The 20617-nt window shown below is 37.2% G+C and overlaps 3 protein-coding genes and 1 non-coding gene across 5 annotated transcripts in view; 1 reads left to right on the top strand and 3 right to left on the bottom strand.

Moving 5' to 3' along the window:
• Positions 1-427: 427 nt before the first annotated feature.
• Positions 428-10045, bottom strand: LOC113677255 (tubulin--tyrosine ligase-like protein 12). 2 transcript variants are annotated; one of them, XM_027194040.2, is made up of 16 exons: positions 9898-10045; positions 9100-9203; positions 7211-7320; positions 7040-7106; positions 6525-6552; positions 6154-6352; positions 5478-5647; positions 5117-5313; positions 4393-4611; positions 3316-3427; positions 2616-2767; positions 2190-2271; positions 2029-2097; positions 1739-1822; positions 1138-1186; positions 428-799 (listed from the first exon to the last, which is right to left on the bottom strand). In XM_027194040.2, exons 1-16 carry the CDS (start codon positions 10012-10014, stop codon positions 645-647), a joined length of 1914 nt encoding a protein of 637 aa, XP_027049841.2. In that variant the 5' UTR covers positions 10015-10045; the 3' UTR covers positions 428-644. The 2 variants fall into 2 exon arrangements, with proteins under 2 accessions (XP_027049841.2, XP_089052737.1); XM_089196611.1 differs by having other exon boundaries at positions 7040-7103.
• Positions 10046-12568: 2523 nt separating this feature from the next.
• On the bottom strand, positions 12569-15738 carry LOC113677263 (uncharacterized). The gene is made up of 2 exons (XM_027194048.2): positions 15525-15738; positions 12569-15363 (listed from the first exon to the last, which is right to left on the bottom strand). Exons 1-2 carry the CDS (start codon positions 15530-15532, stop codon positions 14433-14435), a joined length of 939 nt encoding a protein of 312 aa, XP_027049849.2. The 5' UTR covers positions 15533-15738; the 3' UTR covers positions 12569-14432.
• A 1364-nt stretch (positions 15739-17102) lies between these two features.
• Positions 17103-20617, top strand: part of LOC113677286 (uncharacterized) — a 3680-nt gene continuing 165 nt past the window's right edge. Inside the window, exon 1 of the transcript XR_016183710.1 lies at positions 17103-20617. This exon is cut by the window's right edge and continues 165 nt beyond it. This is a non-coding gene — a transcript (uncharacterized LOC113677286).
• Positions 19274-20617, bottom strand: part of LOC113677289 (uncharacterized) — a 1638-nt gene continuing 294 nt past the window's right edge. The window contains exon 1 of the mRNA XM_027194083.2: positions 19274-20617. This exon is cut by the window's right edge and continues 294 nt beyond it. Within this exon, the coding sequence (XP_027049884.2) occupies positions 19535-20542 (1008 nt within the window). The 5' untranslated portion in view covers positions 20543-20617 and the 3' untranslated portion in view covers positions 19274-19534.

Below are 20617 nucleotides of genomic sequence, written 5' to 3'. Positions count from 1 at the left end.
TCCAAACCAAACATCCTTAGGAAAACCTTCAACGAAAGTCCACAACATCCTCTAGAAGAGGTGCACCTTTGCAAAATTTTGCCTTTTTATACAGGAAGCTAAAAATTCTGGGGAAACTTTTTCGCCCAAATGTTTGCAGGACCTGTCTATACTTTTTAGCCTTCTGTTTGACGTTTGCATTGTAAGCCTCGCCTACATCTCCCTTTGAGTGACTGTAAAACATTTTCAACTAATTAATCAATTTATCAATTAGTTTTCAATTACTTTGTTCTCCTTCAACACAGCAGTAAATGGACGCAGAGGTTTGGAGACTACTGTTGACACTGAGAAAATCATACATTAAAAAACGGATATACTAACAGTGGAAAATTAAGGGTATATACGTAACAGAAAAAAGTTATTTGAAACTCAGAGGAAAAAAGTCTCCTTTTTTCCGGTGCATTTACAAGTTTATTGTATTGGGTTTTATCATTATTTACAATAAATAGATTGGTTTCTGCATTGAAATGTAGTAGAACACATTTTAGTATTAATTATATTATGACTGTCTTCACACCAACAAAACTTTCGAATTAAAAGAGAATGGTTTCACAGGACTTTGAACACAATGTAATAAAACGCTCATGGTGGTGTATGAAAGGTTTTCAGCCTGATAACTTTTCAACAGGCCATCCATCTGAATCTCCGAGAAACAGCAAACTAAAAATAAAGTTGAAGAAATTTGGATGATAGCGGCACGCTCGCTCACAGTCTGGGCAGTAATTTACCTCCAAAACTTGAGGCACTATTTCGTTTGAGCCTAAAAACAAGAAGGAAAAAAAGAAGAAAAAAAAAAGCTCTAAAATAGCATTTCACACAAAGAATTAAGACTTTCTTAGGAAGACTTTACCAATTTGAAATTAGAGACAGATTCTGATTTTTAACTTGCGTTTCCAAACTGGTTCAATTCGGCCCCTTCTAAGAGCATTAACTTTATAAGCAAAGAACAAATGTACTAGGAAAAGGAGGACGCAAATGGCCAAGTAGGTCCCTCCTATCAGTCAGCTTTGACAAGAAAGTGTTACTCGACCTTCTGTTCAATTAACTTTGTTTGCAAAATTTGTTAGTTGATCTAAAAATTATCAGTTACGAACTTACCATTGTCCGCCCATTTGAGCATCAAATCAACAGCATAAAATGCACGAGACTGTAAAATAAACGACACAGTTCTTCCAGTTTAAAACTGTTCAAGTAATCCATTGATTAATTAATTATTGGAATCATTAAATAAAGATCCCTTAGGGCAGTTCTTCAATATTCTAGCACGTTCGAGTCTTTTACCATTTCCACAATGTTTCCGCAACTTTTTTTTTTTCTAAGACCAGATTTACCATTTCCATAATGTTTCCGTTGTACACCTTGAATCGTTCACAAGTTAGAATCATTCATGTGAGCTTGTTTACCCAACAAAAGCACAGCCAAATTCTAGATTAACAAACTAAGTTGTGACAGAAATCCTGACTATCTGTCAGAAAAGAAACACTCAGCTATTGGAGCAACTAATCGGGGCATTGTGTGACGCAATCTGCTCCGGTCATAGCTGAAATCAGTCCTGAGCTAAGGAATAAACGTTGTATACTGTTCAACTTTCCTGCATAAGATAGAGGTGCGGATAATATATAATTATGGAAAAAGTTATTGAAACCCCTGGATATATGCATAAACGTGTGAGAAGAAATATCCTTGTTAAAACACAAACCTGTGAACAGTGTATCAACTTCTTGGGTGGCGAGTCGCAGATGGCCGCCTCGAACATCTCACGAAACATTTTGAAAATTTTTGACTGTAAATAACAAAAAAGGCAAAAAATGTCAAGTATATGTCAAATATATTAAAAGAACGGGATCACCAATTATAATCAACTTCAAATTTGCTTTCACGCCGTTTTACCTTAAATAAAGGCGGGTATATTTCCGTATCAAATAAGTTGTCCCTATGTTCAATGAAGACGGAAAGGGCTTAAACATTTAGCAATCTTTTCATGCTTACCTCGACGTCGGCCCATCTGTGATCAGGGTATTGCTTTTCAAACATAGGAATGAACTCGTGGTGATGCACCTGTTTGTAAGAGACAAAGGATACATTCAGCGTATTTTCGCAAACTGCCAAGTCTTTGGAGTTGCAAGGGTTATCTGTACTCATGGGCTCACCTGCTTTAAATTTTCACTGTCCTGATAATTCATAACTGTGAAATGCTTAGCGTAAACATCAAAACAATCCAAAGAAAATGGCCTGGAAATAAAAGAAATAAACGACGTGAGAGGTGACATCAAAGTTTTTTATTCCGATAGAAACGTACCGCGTACAAACACAAGCGTAAGAATTAATCAAGGTGAGAATAACGAACAGAGTGAGACATGGGAATGTATTTATAATAGAAAAGATTCTACCGTTATCTTTATTAAGAATCCTCTATAACACTGGCCTGTGATCAGATTTTTGCTGCTAGCATTTAAAGAAATGTATGCCAGGCAGCAAGGAGATAAAGTAAAGTATTTAAATCTTGGGAAATGAAGCTGTATCAGTTTAAAGTTTAATATTTCTTTAAATACCTTTCGTAAACTCGTCTTACTTACTGGTTGGCGAATCGTAACCAGAAAACTTTATCTGCATAGAGCACAAGGGGCTTTGCTGACGCGATGAGAACTAAGTAACGTATATCAAACTTGACTTGACCAACATCTTCGCGATGAAACAGAACCGGATTTTCTATGTATTTACAGACAACCTGAAAAACAATGATCTTTCCGAATTATTTTATTTTATGGCAGAAACTGAGTCTCAACAACCAAAGTGGAATTCATCGTGAGTCAAGGAAGGAGTTGATTGACAGCTGAATAATAATAATAATAATAATAATAATAATAATAATAATAATAATATCAAAGGATCACTTGTTGGCAACGGCAGCGACAACAATTCTTTCACGATTCCATACGCTACATTAACCAAATTAACTAATGTACTCTTAACCCTTTACGCGCTAACATCAGTATGCCTATTCTTCATACTGTTCTCTATTCATTTCCTAGGGTTGTGTCAGCCTTCAGTACAATCTTAGGCTTTAACTGGGTTTCTACGTGTAAAGCCAGCTAATTCATTAGGCCCATAGAACTATCTTTAACTACATGTAGAGCTAGAACGACTTATTGCAAACAAGAGAATATGTAGATATTCTCCTTTTTCAAAATAATCGCCATCAATTTTTTATTCTAAAGATGGGCTAGTTCACTTCATAAACAGCTATTTTATCCATGAAAATATCTATGCACAAACCTTTGGCCCTGTCTCTCTCAGTCTCAGTATGTAGTTTAAATTTCCCGTTACATGGCTATCGAGGGCTCTTGCTAGATTCCACGGTTTACAAATCCAGTGATTATCAAGCCCTCTGAAATAAAAAGTGGCGGAAATAAGCCTAAAGTAAATAAACAGAGCCATTCCATGACGAAACTTATACTGAGGATTTAGTTAACTTCTTCAATTTTATTTTGGCCTAAAATCTGTATCTTCATCTATTAAAAACCCTGAAACTCGCTTCCACTCCCGCTGTAAGCGACGTAAATACTCAGAAGTTGCCTTTGCATAGGATTGAGGTTGTGGCTCTTAGTTTTCGCGCCAAACTGAACGCGTCTACACATCCACGCTAGCAATTATAAACTAGCACTCTCACTTGTCACATTGAAGAAGAATTCAAAAAGGAATCGAAAGGCAAGGAAGGTTGATGTTTTAATCAACACGCATACCTCAAAAGATGAAACGAATTAGTCAAGGTAAGAATTGAAGTTGACTTATCCTTAAAATAAGTATATCACTTGAAAATACCACAGAAAGGACACATGATAAGTTCTCTCCCATATAAACATGGAGGATTTCATTAGAGTAAAGTAAACCTCCTTTCCTCTTCAGTCTTATTTGTGACTGTGACTAGTGTCTTTTCTGCGTGTTTATGCATGTGTGTGTTTCCCCTGTTCTTCTACAACTAGTGATATTTCAATACCAAAAAGACTGACTTCGTGTATAGTTCCGTAACTGGTTACGCAAGTCGATGAGCAAACAAGGATAGCGGTCAAAAGTCAACCATTACATATAATGTTTTCTCAACATAAGGAAGTAAGGTATAACTAAGGAAAATCCTAGGGTGAGTTACTTTTTGATGCTTCCAAACTGTATCCAATCAAAGAACGGCGCTCGCATAGACGAGGAAGTGGTACACAAGTTCGTAACATATTATAGCAAAGTATTAAAACCAAAGCACTATATTTTACCGGTAAAAGAAATAGTAAGTACATGCAACCATACTTTATCAAAATATGTCTTCTATATTTTCCGGCTAATAAAATAATGTGTACGTACCTCTTCTTTCTCTTGATGTAGTGATCAAGAAAGAGAGGAAGTTCCAAATTTAAATTGAATGTAACAGGTAGCCATTCAGGTCCTCTCACAAGCAAGTCATCTTCTTTGCCATCTCCATAAGGGGTTGCATTTTGACACACTGCTGCTAAGAGATCTTTGCATACCAGGCTGTTCTCATTAGGAAATTGGTTTATAAATTTACCATAATCTTGAAGAGATCTAAAACACGAACACCAGTCTTATTTAAGAGAATGTTTTGATGGAGTTGAGATGAACAGTCTTAATACAGAAATATACCTTTTCGTCTTGCCATGAGCATGGGACAGAGAAAAAAAGTTCTAAGTCCCAATGAGGAATCAAAGCACAGACCTTCAGATTCTGCGCTTCAATGTTCTCCTACTGAGCCACAGAGACTCTATGGTGAGCAAAGCCCATTACGAAGTTTATATACGACAGGCGTCCTACATACTGTCACTCAACAGTGAATAGTCTTAATACACTTGGTTAGTAGAAATACATTACTAAGTACCCATGTATCTTAAGTGCAATTGAAAAACCTTTCATCACAAATTAATCCTGTAAATGATGACTAATTTTCATTAAAATTAACATATCTTTGCTCACCAGTAATTATTGTTGACTTGAGTATTATTGTTGTTATAAGCTACATATAGTCCAGGATATCAAAGCTTAACAATCATCTGATGTGGGCATTGAAACCAACCTAAAATCTTTAAAATGCTCCCTTATCCATAGAATATCTGCTTCTTCTTTACTGTCTACCAGAACAAATCTTGGGTGTGTAAGAAAATCTGTCACTTGTTCAACATCAGTGAAAACACGATATATTTTTTCATTGTCAGGTGTTGTAGTAGTAAGTTCTGTAATTTCAAGGTTAGGATAAACTTCACCCTGCCAGTCCTACAGGAATAAATAAATCAGTTTGTACAGTCACTTAATGGACCAACCAACTAGTCAGTCAATCAATCAGCAGTTAAGTTAACCTAACAGTTACTAATTTAATTCATACATAACTGTAGCAAGAAATCTTCCTATCTGAAATGTCAGTCATGCAGCAGTCAAACCTTCTTCTGCATTGCACTGAGTTCCTCCCTAACAAGTTCTGTTGCTCTTTCAGAAGTCAACTGTTTAATCCAGTTTTCATCTTCCAGCTTATCAGGGAACCAAGACAACAGAGAGCAATCCCGTAGAAGTGGTTCTGTGATGGGTGCTACATAATCACGTGTAACTTCATCTGCAGCAAAAAAGAAGTGTGTGCAATTGCAGTTCAAATAATTTACAATACCCAAAAAGGAGAGGTGGGAGTTGATAACATTTTACAGAAAGCTTAAAGCAGTAATTGATCGTAAAGACCATCTTATGAGTAGCACAGACATGCATTTAATTAATGCCACTGAAGGCAAATAAAGGGTTGATTAAGAGGAGAGCTATGAAGAGCTCTGGTTAAATTGAAGGTTCTTCAAAGATTATTTTAAAATCAAACTAGACCAGACAGTGCAGCTTTATCACCCCCATCAAATTTTTGACACACAAGGACTAATATACTCTTCCACGTTTGGTAATAAGCAGAAAATTTTGGACAGCTCATCTTTGATCCTCCCACAAACATCATGGGCTACATTCCTCAAAGCAGCTGGTTATCAAACCTAATTGCTACCTAGTTTCTACACTCAAACTCAAATGTGGACAAACAGCATTACTCCTGCTCACAAATGTAGGTTACCATAAATATCAACATACCTCCATAATCCATATCTCTCAAAGGCCATAATAATGAGAAGGCCATGCCAAGAGGTACATAATGAAGAATACCAATTGCAAAAGAAGGGTCATCTGAATGTTTTATACATGAACCAAACTCATCCATGACAAACCACAAAGGAGTATGTTCATCATCATTATGAGCATCCTTTTGATACATGTGGCTTTCTGAATAAGTCTAGAGAATTAAGAAAAAATTAATACTCAAGATTATCTGCATTACTTACACATATAAGGTTTAGAGAAGACATGTACAGTGTGCACCTACTGTGAGGCAAAGACAGTTGATTTTAGAAGTACTTAAACTTAGGACAGAAGCATACATTCACAAATTATAAAAAGATACTTACCATCTTTAAGCGGTAATTCTGGTTAAAACTATAAATTAAAGAAATGTAAGGATAATTTAAATTTTAGAACAAAATGCAGGAATGCACCAGTAAGTCCTAAATCAAATTTTGGTTTATCTGACCTGACTTACTCTACAAGCCACAAAATTAAACAGAGATTTCATCATAACAAAACAGAAAGAAATCCTTAAATTTTAGTTTTGATATGTGCATAAACAAAAGACATCATGTTAATTACTTGGCATTTCGGTTAAGTGAGGACCCTTACAAGATGCCACATGGAAAACTGAGTTGCTTTTCCAAATACATATTGTTAAAAAGGTTCCAAAGTAATTTAAAAGAAAATGCCTGAATAATAATTTGTCAGTCAGTTTTGCTGAGGGACACAAAAATATGAGGAAAATAATTAATGACCAGAAATTTGGGTACAGAGAGTCACTCTGACAATTAACAAACACTTAAGACTCACTAGGAAACAAAGATAATTTGCAGCCATGAAATTAAGGAGAACTGACCTCCACATCTTTTCCAAGATTGCTTCAATAAGTTGTTCCTGACTTGATTGAGATGATTCTTCATCTTCTAGGGTAAAAAATTATAATTAAAATTGTTGATGTAAGATATTAGGTTTATCACTCCACATAATATCATACAATGATGAAAAGTAAGTATTTGTGGTATCATACTTGTTACTCCCATTAAAGAACCCATTCTGTCTGCAAGACCAGGGACTGTCTTGAGCTGAGCTCTTGCAAAATTCACTTGGTATGTCCAGGCATGATCAATTAAAAAAACACTGTAAACAGAATAACAGAAGACAGCTTCACTAAATACACCTCATTAAATCATTGAATTCTGCATTGTTTGGTTCAAGAAAATATCTATAGCCACTTCCCCCACCAACCAACAAGATCATCACAGAAAGTCTACTTATATTACCAGAAAAAAAATAATTTCTCAGAAATCATGGAACTAAGCATAGCATTTACTCAATGAAATTCTGCCAGCATTTTTTTTTTAATTTGGTCTGATAATTCTGGTGTTTGGAGGAGATCAACATTTGACTAGGGGCAACCATTGACATAGTAACATCTTGCATCAATTTTTTCAGGTATAATTTCTTTGTCATTTATCCTACCAGACACACATGAATTTGTCAAAACTGTATGACTTTCCCTTTTGTCTTGTCAAAACAAACTGTCACTGGGTCTTCTCAAAGGGCAGTCACTAAAACAAGGAATGACCTAAAATGATCTAAAATTACCTTGAGTGATTTCTAAAATGACCTAAAATGACCTTGAGTGATTTCTAAAATGACCTAAAATAACTTAATATGACTTTGAGTGATGTGAACAATGCAGTGTTGACAAAATCTGGATCGGACCTGATTGGATTTTGGTTTGTGGATTTTGTGTGGTTTAGCATTTAATTTTTGGATTTCATCAAACATTCAGATGGGTTTTCCGAATTTTTCTGGTTTGTCTTCGATCTGAGCAGCAATTTAAGCACCTCCACTGATCTTGAACAGCCATGAAATGCAAATGATATTGAGAGGAATGTGTGACAAACCAAATGTCACTGAAATAACTTCTTGTTGGTTGAATATCATAGGGATCTGTAGGAGGTCAAGCGTCTCAAATAGCACCTGAGACTTCGACCTTGCAATGTGGAGCACCTAGGTTGATCAGTTTGCAAACTATGGCTTCCATAGTGCCTCACACGCCAACAACAGAAGAAGCTCAAGGACCTTAAGAAGTAACTGTGGATTGTGTTGCATTTTTCTTAACTGACTGATGAAATGATACATATCTCTTGCTTGCCTTCATCCACGGTGGCACTACACAACACTCCACAACACAGCCATGAAAGTGACTTCATGGGGTTTATGGGCAAAAAACAAAATCCCAGAGGGGCCTATGCTCTATTTTGTCACACAGACTTCATTTTGACATGTCATGCAAAATTTCTGATTTTATTTTACATGATGCGATCCATAATCCATGATCCAACCTGTGATCCAGTCAGTGATCTGATCCATGATCTAGTCTGAGATCCAATCTGTGATCTAATTCGGTCTGATCTGGTCTGATCCAGTCAGATCCAGATTTTGTTGGCACCTCAAACTCAAGGTCATTTTAGGTTGTTTCAGTACATTTTAGAAATCACTCAGGGTCATTTTAGGTCATTTTAGAAATCATTCAAGGTCATTTAAGGTCATTTTAGGTCATTTTAGGTCATTCCTTGTTTTAGTAACTACCTTTCTCAAAGGATTAAACCATGTTCATGTGTAAAATTAACACAATTAAGCAGTATTGTGAAACTAGTGTTTAAATGAGCCCACCTTCACACTAGCTTTTGCTATTTGATGGAAAAAATATGGGATATTTCATATCATTATCTTGTACAACTGTATTCCCTACATAAATGAGCTATATTTAATAGTATATCTCCCTTGATTACCCCTTGCAACCAATTTCACTCTGCACTCATCAGCTTCTGCCTTAGAAACTTGTATGTAAGTCAGTACCCTCAGTGTATCATACTTGATAGAAACAATTTTAAAATTATTTTTTACCAGTTAGGATCTGACACCTTCATTCCACCTTCACTAGTAACAAAAACTTTCAAAATTCCATCTCCATCTTTAGCCATTGTAAAAAATAATCCAGCATCATAAGTCTGCAGTGGAAAATATACAACTCTAAATAGTTAAAAAGGCAAGATTTCTGCTCAGTTCTATACTTCATTATGCACACCCTTCCATAATGTACAACCAATACCAAATCTCTGTTGAATTTTGGCAGATAAATATGAAATCTAGGTTAAGGGTTTGAGACGATAAATAATTTCAGCTTTAATTTCAAAAAACATTTGGGTAAAATTTCCGCTCAGCCCCATACTAAATTGTGCTTTCAGTTCTTGGATAGAGAAAACAATGACAAAAACAATACATTGCCATTGGGAAAACAGATTTGTTTTACAATAGTATGGAGCTGTGCGGAAATTTTACCAACATTTGAATCCCACAATCATCTTTTCTGCAAACCATTTCAAAACTTATACGTGTCACAATTAAATCGTCACTAACAAGAATTTCATCAGAGTTCAAAATGACGTGAAGCTACTTATGGGGGATTTACAAACTCGTTCAAGTCTCTCACCCTTGCATTGATCGGTTAAAATCTTCAAAACGCCGCAAAAGCTTCAAAAAAGTGCGAAATAAAACAATCAAGAAGGATGCAGTGCAGTGAAATTCTACGGAAAGATCAGGCTGTTTGATTCCACGTGCTAAAAGAGCTCGAGAAAAAATTATTTTCAAAAAATTATTACAGCCTCAGCAAGATTTAATTCAGCTCTGAAAAAATCAACTTACCTCGTTCTTCAGCTTTTTATGAATTGATTTCCAGAAGTGAAGAGGTATACCTGCAAATTCTAACTGACTTTTATGAACTGCCATGAATTGCAGATATTCCTCGTCTTTGTCCGCCATCTTGGTTGCGCAACTGCATGGACTCTTGGGAATGTCACGCAGAAAGATATTTTGTCACGTCCACACTGGAGCAGGTTAGAGGACAGTGTAGAGGAGGCACGGCACGGCACGGCACGGCAGAGTAGGGATTACAGCCGTACCTATGTTGAATTCTAGCTATTTGAAATAATGGGGGAGGGGGGGAGGGGGGGTCCTTATTCACTAGGGTATGGAAGTGGAGGATCAGCCAAATCGCTATCTTCTGCCTCGGCAGAAGTCTTGCTTATTCATGCAGGCAGACATGTCGGACCAGCCGTTGGTTATGGGATAATAATAGCCCTTTAAATGAGTTCTATACAGAGGGAGGAGAATTTTTCAGAGAGCTTTCAGGATCTTTAAATCTGTGCAAAGCTAATCCCTTCTGCAGCTCTCCATCCAAAGTTATACCCAACTGATGCTTCCCACACACCCGGCAGTTTTGTGACAGTGGAAAGTCACGAAGAGCGGGGACAATGTTAGGAAATTAGACACGCCTGTAAAATCTGTAAAGCAGATCTGCGAAAAAACTGTTGCTGTCCGTTTACGGAAGGAAAAAGGGCAAAATGCACTCAGTATTTTCTGATGACGACTGGCAATAGTGGATCAATACAAGTTGCTTGGCCCAGGACACTTTGTTTGAAAAAAACTAGTTTACTTTACCATAGAGCAGGACTAGTTAACACCCCTTACATTAACAAAGTCGAATAAATGGCCTTGCGCGGTTTGGTTAAATGCACGAATGTACATAAAATGCAGGACTGTTCAGTGTCCTAAAATGCGAGGCTGTAAGGTCTTTAAAATTCACGACTGTAAAGTGCCTCTTAAAATGCAGGGGAGTTAATTATTCTTAAAGTACAGCCCTGTCAAGTGTTCTTACAATGCACGTTTGTGTTAGTTAAGATCATGGTGATATTGATAAGCTACACTCCCGAGGCGCACCGTCTTATTCTGGTAGCTCAGGCGACTCAATGATCAGTACGTAAAAGTGGACATAAAAATAACTTACGGTTAGCTTATCGGACAAGTATCTAAATTGAATGAGCACAAAAACAACTCTCTTTAGAAATAAATCATGTTTCCTTATTGATTACCAATTCTCGCATTGTAGGAAATGAACCCTTTTGTACTAATTCATAGTTAGTAGAGGAGACTCTACTAACTCTACTAACTACGACTAATTTAAAAAGGTAAAGTGGTTTCGCTCAAAAAAGATTTCGTGATGGTTACAGTGCTGAAGAACGTTAAAATTAATTTTAAGAAAAGAGAAGAGAACCCAAAAGACTAAGGGCTGCTGAATTTAACGCACACAACGGATCTAGAACCAAGTTTGCTCCTAAAACCGCGGCAACAGAGCCTGCAACTCCAAGATCGGGCTGTACAGCAACAGGAGGTAATTCGTTTCAACCTCAGAGTGATTCTTTAGAGCTTATAGTTACTCCATTGTCTTCCGTGACGGACGGAAGCCAGCAACCGAATGCAATAAACCGGCTATCATGATTCACTTCTGGACAGAAATAAAATTAACTTGCTCAGAAAAGATTGAAATGCAATTAGTAAACAGTATTGTTTGAATTATGCCAAAATTATCTATTTGCATATGAGAAATACATAATAATCCTCTCTGCCTTATCTCTAATTCAATCGTGTTTCAAAACATATTTATCTTTTGTGCCGGTAAGAAAAATTATTGCTCGGACCCCACCCTCCCCTATAATCATGTTCGCTTAAAGTATCCGATAGCCTAGGAATCTTGACAACCAAAGTTCTTTTGGCAGGCCTTAGACCGGGTTTGTTCTTTTCAGAAGTACAGTGTACATCACAAACACCATAATTTCCAAACGGACTCCTCTGATTGCAGTTCCTTGAGTGAACAGGTCTTGGCGTTTTCGCTCGTTTTAGGTACTCCGCTTCTAACTTCGATGCTGAGCGAACAATATCTTCAACTTTCAATGATTTTTGCCTAGTGAAGTTTAGTTTCGGAGTATCTGCGTTTTCTCGTGCTATTTCTTCCAAACGTTGATCTCTGTAATCCATCGAAAGTGGTGGCCTAAAGGCGTCTTCATCTGGCAAACTCAAAACATCGCCGTTCACATTCGGTTGCAAAGCACAGCCACAATACCCGGTTACCTCGTAAGTGCCCATTTCAATAGTTTCAGGTGAAAATTTCGTTTCGCCAAGACGTCGAGGTTTTAATGAACGAGGGCTTGATCTAGGAAGTTTCCCTATTAGCTTGTTTTCGATTTCTGTTTTGAAGTTCGGTAAATCGCCGAGACTTTGGCTAAGTTGTTTCACTCTTTTTCTTTGATCGCACATTTGTCTTTCTTCCGCCTCAAGTGCTGAAGCCTTCTTGCGTGTTTCTTTGGGTTGATACGTGGTAGTTATCCGAACAACGGTAGCTCAATAATGAAAGTAACCATGTCTTTTTTTCTGGTTTGCCCAGGCGTCAGGACAAATATTCACTGCGGTAAACTAATGCAGTCGACTGATTAATAGCAGCTGCCAAAGATTTGAAGTGGAATGACACATCAAATATTATGCAATCCCTTCCTTTTTTCTTTTCCAAGACATAATGATGAAAATTTCACGTTGTTAAGTTCTAATTCATTGTTTTTCTTATCAAAATCTCCCTGTTTTTGACCCCTGCCGACTCTGTGTCTGTGAAATCATCTTTAAGAAATTACAAATCAAAACTATAAGGAAATTTGCATTGAGTAAACCTCAAATGACACTTGTTCTTCAAAGGCGGTAATAATTTGAATCTCTAAAAAGGTGCATGGGATATGTAAACAAACTTGTCGAAGCTGTGCGCCAGTATTAGGAGAGTCTGAAAACAGTGGTTAGACTGAAAAGCGAACAAAGGGTTAAAACAAGTGACGATCTGCATAACAAAGAAAACTTCAGGACTTAATACTCTAAAAGATGTGAAGCGAATTCGTACTAAAAATAAGTGAACCCATGTCGCGTTAATTACGTACAATAATTTCGATCGATGTTCCCTTAAGTAAACACAGCAATTTCCTAATCCAGATGAAGAGATTAAATAATCGAGGGTAAGATAAGAACTGGCGAAACTTTGTAAACGGTGATGAATTGTCTAATATCGATTTTATGGCGTGCTACAAAATTTAGGGATTAACTTAAAATGTAAGATCATAATTAGTGCCTACGTGGTACGTAAACACAATAGAAAAGATTTTAGTTCTCAAATAGATTTACTAACGTTATGCACTACATAAGAAATCACCTGAGGAAATACTGTCTCCCTCAGGTTGGAAAATTGTATTTGACTGGTTCATAGGTAGATTCTATCTGTATGACGAAAAAGATGCCTTCTTATGTCCAATAATCCTTCCTATCCAGATACAACATGTCCTTTAGGCATGACTACGTAGTTTCCCTTAGCAACAATAACTTTCACTGAATAGCGTAGATTACTTACAGTCCCTTTACATTTTTCCGCTGCTACGCAACCGCAGGGAGATGCATGGATAGAAATACATTTTGGGCTTGTAAAACAAATTGTAAAATTTGATAAACACATGTTTGTTTCGAAAGCGGACTCTTTCTACTTCGTCCAAGCTTGCCTGATTTTAAAAAAAGCTTCAAGTTGGTTTGTATCGTCTCGTACTTCTTAAAAAATAAAGCCTCATTCTTTTAAATTCTGTGATTCAGTTCAGTTGTACCCCATGTAAATTTGACCTGTCCTTGATCAGTGTTATCAAGCACTTTCCAGCTTATTCGTATCCCTTAGAATGTTGTCTCCATTAGTTAATAATAGCCCCAAGATTTCCCACTAATCGAAGGTAACTTTCAACGACCCAGCACGACTCAAATGTTGTGACGTAGAAGCTCATCATCATAACGTTAGCAAATCCACTTTATCAGAAGCACACTGACTCACATCCGACTCCTCTATTCATTGCAATGTTACAACTGAAACCGAGAAGGATACCATCCATGAGAAGCTCAATACCAAGCCCCTTAAGCTCCTCTTCCCCGCTTTTTTCCCTCCGCTCTTTCGGTCTGTAAAGAACAGAACAAGATTCAAGGGCGATGGTTATCGAGCCAACTTCCATCACAGCAAGTTCTTAGTTATAGACTGGTTAGTAAGATCAAACTTCCATTGATTATATACTCGTTTAAACAGCTGCTTGGCATGATTCAACATGAAACATATTTCATAACCAGTTCTTCTAGAATAAGTTTCAAGCAGATTTCAAATAGTACTTACTCTGTGATGATTTAACACACAGCTTTCAATATATGAATGACATATAATGGGTACACGCCCACAAGTTTTGGGTAAGTCCACACGAAGAGGGATTAATTTCCTTACTCCTGGTTCACAGGAAAATTAGTTGAACTAAACAGTGAGACCAAACAGTTGATAATGCGTGATTTTAAGTCTCGTGGTTGTTGTCCAAGCATGGAAGTTTGATGTCGATTTTTTTTGCTTGAACGAAGTTCTTCCTCAAGTCTTGATTTTCTGCATTGACACACAACGAACACTTAATCTCAAGGTTGGATGGGTTTTTTTCAGGAGATTGGAACGTCATCGTAACATTACTACCTGCTGGTTTCTGAGAGGACTTTGCACTTTTCTCTTTATCATTTCCGCCGCAAAATGGGGGTATAGAGCTCACATCAACCATGGAGGCACGCTTTCGCGGCGTTTCTTTCTTAAAGACAGGAGTGTTATTATGCTTCCTATCCCTCAGTGAATTATTCCGAGTGTTTGAAAGACAATTTGAGCTTATACTTCTTCGAAACAGAATGGCTTGGTGCACTGTCATGCCCGGAACAAAATCGCAGTTTTCAGCAGAATCATGTTCAAGTTTCAATGCCTTTTTGAATTTGTAAAGTTGAGCCGGTGGAGACCTACAATGAAACGTTGGGGACGAGTAACCCCATCTCGGACTGTACGCATTAGTGTCCAAACTCATTTCGTACTTGGGTTTTTCCTTGTTGGTGTTTGAATGCCTTCTCTTCGTAGATTTGTACTCTTTACGATTAGGGGAAGTAACCGGCTTATATCCCCAGCTACTCACTTGTGGCGGAGAGCTACCATCAACTCCAAATACAGCGGGAATAAGAGCCAAGTTTGCGCGACGACTTCGGTTTTCGGCGCCACCAAACCCAGTTTTCCGCTGGGACAATTGAGAGCAAATTGACATTAGATCAATGGCCGGTAAAGAACCAAGTGAGTGGTTGCTTGTCCGTGATCCACTTCTAAATTCCTGTAGGTCGAAGAAGGGCGATGCCTGGGGTATCTGACTTTGGGAAATATCATCAACAGAAGTCGACATAAGGATAGGATGAGAGTGAATCGACCTGTAAACGATTAAAGATGATAACGCTCTTGTTTGTGCAGAAAACGTGAAACCCTATTTTATTTTTACCCCCTATCACGGGAGAAAAAAAACTGAAAGCCTATATATCATACATAAAGTTTCGTTAAAAAGAGTTGTTAAAATAAACAGACGCTTCCTTACTTGTTCATTATATCAGCTGGCCGCTAACATTTCGTCAGACTCAAACTATCAAACAAAAGCAACTGCACGTCGCTAAGGTTGTTACCAGACGCCCGGAGAAAACTTACTAAAAAATTTGCTGCTTAGCTCTTACTCTATTTCAATTTCGTCCTATAATCTCATCAGTAATTGTTGACTGTTAGAACTCTGGCTTGTCCGTGATTATTTCGCTGCCGTTTCTAGGATGTAAAGTTTTTCTAATTTATATTAATAAAGACACTGGTTAATCCTTGTTCATTGTGTAAGGTTCTATAGTATATAAACTATCCCTGTCGTCTCTTTTGTTAAATTTTAATAAAGATACAGACGTATGATTCAAAAACCAAAAAATGATTGGATAATTATCTTATCAAAAGAAGTCGAAGTGGACAGACAATGGTAAAGGCGATTAAATCAAGGATTACTGATAATATTTGCATAGATTGAAACGGGAATATTAAGTAAGCCAGTGTTTATTTGTTTATCCACTTGTTTTTTCCTGGTCCCAACAAATGCGCGTATAACCTTAAGGCAAACAAAGGGTTGATTCCTCCCTTAATTAGTTTTTGAGAATATAAAAAGTAAATAAAGAATATGTAAAGAGAAGTTTGGACCGCACACCATCACCAAACTGAGAAGAAAGTCTTTTTGGTTGCATCCTATTCTTCTCTTTGTTTCCCTAACCATTGATCGCTTAGGGGTTTTTTTCAGCCTCAATCATTTCGCCAGTGTTTTTCACTTCTGAGTGAGTATAGGCTCTCTCGATATGAAGTTTTAGCTCCGTTAAGAATTGCGTCCGTTTTCGTGCATGGGAGCAAAAATTCTTACTAGTTGATATTACTCTAAATTAATTTTTGCATTTGAATATTTTCATCTTAGATAAAGAGCTGGTACTTGTGATACTTGTGAATAATTAAGCCCCATTTTTTAATGTAGATGTCACTTGCCTACTTACTCATCCTGCTTCAATAAAAAAAGATCATTATGAAAGCAACTGACAAAAGGAAAAAAACTGCAAGATTGACCAGGATGAGACAAGACAACTAAGATATCACTGACATGCAGAGAACCGTGCCTCTGACAACGTAGCGTTTGTGTTATATATGGTTATCCGCAGTGTTTCCATTTCATTGAATTTCTGGTACTCCACACTGGCGACAACTAATGACAAACACTTAACGCAGTTAGATTCTGATTGGATTGAGGTTCTTTTGTTGTTTTACACTAAAATGTGATCTCAGAGACGAGTCATTAAGTATTAGTTGCATTCCAGTCGTACAAAAAGTGTTAAGCGGCTGTTAAATAATTAGTCAAACTCTCAAAACATAGTATCAATCAATTACTTTTCGTTCGTGTAAATGAAAACGCGTACAAAACTGTTAACACAACAATGGTTAACCCTAAGAGTTACTTTAATAAATAATTGTGTTCAGATAATTCTTTTGTTAATAAATATTCAACAATTATCAATTTGAACGAATCGCATGAGCGTTCAGCAGAAAAAGAATTTCTTTTGTCAAACAAATTTACTCATTGTTCATTCGTTGCTCCCTACGAGTCTTTCACAAACTCAACGGCGACACAAAAGTAATAACTTAAACTCTCTTCAAACGCATTTGATGTGCAACATCCGTCCACAGTTTGAATGAGTAATTTAGACAATGGAATCAAATACGTCAAAAGAGCAATCGATCGAGCAAGCATTAAGGAGGCTTAAATATTTGCACACTTCGCTGGTGCTTCACGGAGCATTTTCAAAACAACATGGATATAATGTTGGTGAACGCATCATAACGAGTACACGTTTGCAGTCTACCAACAAGGAACGATTTAGGACAACAGAGTGGAGTTCTGAGAAACGGTGCTTTCTTTCTTTATAACCCAATACTTCGAATCCATTCGGAGAAAAGACTAAAAGACGAATTTTAAAGTGTAATCAAGCCCAAAAAGCCTTACGAACTGGTCGTGCGCCATTGCGTGTGTCTCGTTCGGTGTCAGTGACCGAGGAACAGCTTGATTCGACAAACGTAAATGAGATCATCTTGAGAGATGTTGAAGTAAGAGAACGTAGACGTACTTCGAAGTCCGCGTCAAGTGGACCATGTTTTATTGATCCGTACAAATGCCTTAATACTTTTACCTACGGCTTTGACGGTAACACTCGTAACAAGAAAGTAACAAAGGAATACTCTACGAACATGAAGATCAATCGCGTCACTTTCTCTGCTAGACCGAGTGGTCATAAGGACAAATCAATGCACGAAAATAAAATCGAAGTTCCGAAAAGTTGCTTCTTCAATGGTTGGGGTGTGCGGTCTAAGAAGGTACATTTACCAAAACGAAACACGGGCGACGATTCTGAGAGACATACCACAGTGGGAGCCATAGATATTGCCGCTGGTATAAAGACTCTCAGATTAGATCCTAAACGAGTACAACAAGGATACCACGAGAGAACAATTCCACAACCCCCACCCACACCTGTTCGACAAATTGATATAAGACTACCTCAAGGAAAGATGGTTAAATATCAACTGCCCGAAGACGAATGACTGACCTGCGCAAGTGTTATAACTTCTTACTACACAATGCCTAATATCCCTGCAAAGTTAGATAAGGAAGTCATGAAAAGCTGTTTGTCAAAACAGTTAACAAATTTGTATTTAATCTGTTAGACTGAGGCTATAAACAAGTGTGTCATAATCATAGGTTCAGTATGGATACTTTTAACTCGCTACAAACCATCTCTCAATTAGATCTGGCCAAAAACGAAACTAACGCAGAATGATGCGCAATATTTATCCACAACATTTTCCTTCTTAGTTGATTGCCATCGCACATGTAATATTCTACTTAATAAATTATCTCGTTAAATAACTGCTCGTAGAAGGTTGAGATTGATTTGTTACTTTTATCTTCATAAGGGATAATGTAAATGTAATATACTTTCACTTTGAGAGAGATCTTAGATTAAATTTGATAGAGAGAATAAAAAACATACGTTAATGTTGAGAAAAGAAAACAGAATTTTTAAAGGTTGAATCATTCGGCGAGAAACGTTCAACTATTCACTTTGTTTTACTGCTCCTGTCTAGTAAGAAATAGAGTGGGAACAATTTTTTGCTGCTTCACGTCAGCAACTTGAAGTTGGAAGATGTATCTTACAGTAGGGTTTTCTGAACGAAGAATTCGCTGTTGGTTGATTCGTTATGATCAGAAGGTGGTTAGAACTCAATAGGACTTTCCTTGCTTTTCGGGAGAGCGCAAATTACACAGTTTAGATCAAATATCTCAGAAAAGGTGTGTAATGCGGGTGTCAATCAAGACCTACGAAGATGTTTCAAACTGACGGGTAGACCCTAAACTTATTATCCCAGGTCAAAAAACCCTCCCAGTTACAAAAATCTGAATGACAGCAACCAAGAAGTTTAATTTTGCCTGTTTTAGTGTGAAAAAAACACACACTCATATGATGTTATATCTCTAAGGGACGTCATCTGTCAATAAAAAAAAATGCCATTGCCCAAACGGATTTTTTTTTCTTCTTAAAAACAATGTATACTGTGATATACTTTCTGTTCTATGGTTTATTAGAAAAGGGGTTAGCTTCCAATCACTCAAAAAATACTCATTAAAAAACATATTTTAAAGGGTGAATTCAAAGTTTAGAACATGATTCAATGTTTTGTCTTTGTACACTTAAAATGGAAAATGTACAACAAGTAACAAAATACTGATATATTTTTTTATTTCACAATAACAAACTGCAACAGAGGAGTAAATTTCCATTCTATTTCAATAATCTTACTGGACTTTTTACTTCTGTATGGACATTTGTTCGAGAACTAATCCGTTATAACTCAATTATAATTAGTACTATACCTCGTACGCGTAAAAAAATATGTTTTGTTAATTTCTTCTTCAATACGCCAAGTAATTAGTACTTGCATGAACAGATGTCATTTTGTTCAAATATCTCACGACAGTAACGATTAATTATTGATATCCTCGATATCTTCTTTGGACCTTACGCTGTGAGTTGAAAGAGGAGAATAAAGATGAATTTCGTGTAAAAATTCACTAAAATGCACGTTTCTTTTATACTTGGGTTGCGTTGCTCCGCCGTTATTTCTATCATTCGAGCTTTCTTCATTATTTTGAATTTCTCTGTATCCAGCTCCCTCCACTGACAGACTTCCGTTTTCAACTTCGTTCCACTTTGCTAAGCGATAGGGAGGAATTTCAATATTCACAAAAGGCACTAACCATAGCTGTCCTTCGTCCATGGTCATTCGCTCAGGAGATGGTGGTGTTATGCCTACAGGAAAATTTGTCGGTAGAGATGCGAGCGACGCAGACTGATTGTGAAGCATAAAGTGGTCTCTAGGCAACTGTCTTATGGTTAAACAATTATCTGCAGAGAACGTGCTCGACTCACCACGCTGATAATTTTGACGAAAACGTTTCTTTTTCCTGTGCGGGTTGATGCTACCAACCTTACGGTCTTTGAGTTTCGGTAAAGATGGCATCTTTGGAAGCGTTGTGTAAAATATCTCCTTATTTTCTGGCGGTATACCTTCTAATTTCGGTAGTCTTAGTTGAGCGCGATCTCCTGAGTGTGACACGGTGTTACTATCGCCAATATCCTCGTAAGAGTCTCTTTTCAGAAGAAGTTGTCTCAAATAATCCTGGTCATTAATATAAAGTTGTTTTGGCAATTCATCATGCTGTAATTTTTGTGAGAATTTCTTGTGACGCGTGCGGGTCTTCGTTAATCCGCCGTGAGACGAATTAATAACCATCTGTTGTTCGCGAGGTTCTAATCTTCCAGTGTTGGTTTTTCCCTCATCTGATCTGTTTGCGTCAGACAATCCCTTCCTATATATTCGAACAGCTTTTTCCTCATAGCGTCTGTGAAGCAGTAGTAGTTCTTGAACCTCTTTGTAACTTCTTTTATCTTTCACGGTGGTTGCAGAAGAACCTGTCAGAGCGAGTGGCATTTTGAATTTCGTTGCTACTTTCTTGCGGATTCACAAAAGCAACTAAGTGTAACAAACCGATTGAATCGTACAATC

This window comes from Pocillopora damicornis, chromosome 2 (genome assembly GCF_964200805.1).
Source record: "Pocillopora damicornis chromosome 2, jaPocDami1.2, whole genome shotgun sequence".
NCBI lineage: Eukaryota > Metazoa > Cnidaria > Anthozoa > Scleractinia > Pocilloporidae > Pocillopora > Pocillopora damicornis.
Note: the sequence above shows the minus strand (reverse complement) of the source record. Positions and strands in the feature narration are given on the sequence as shown.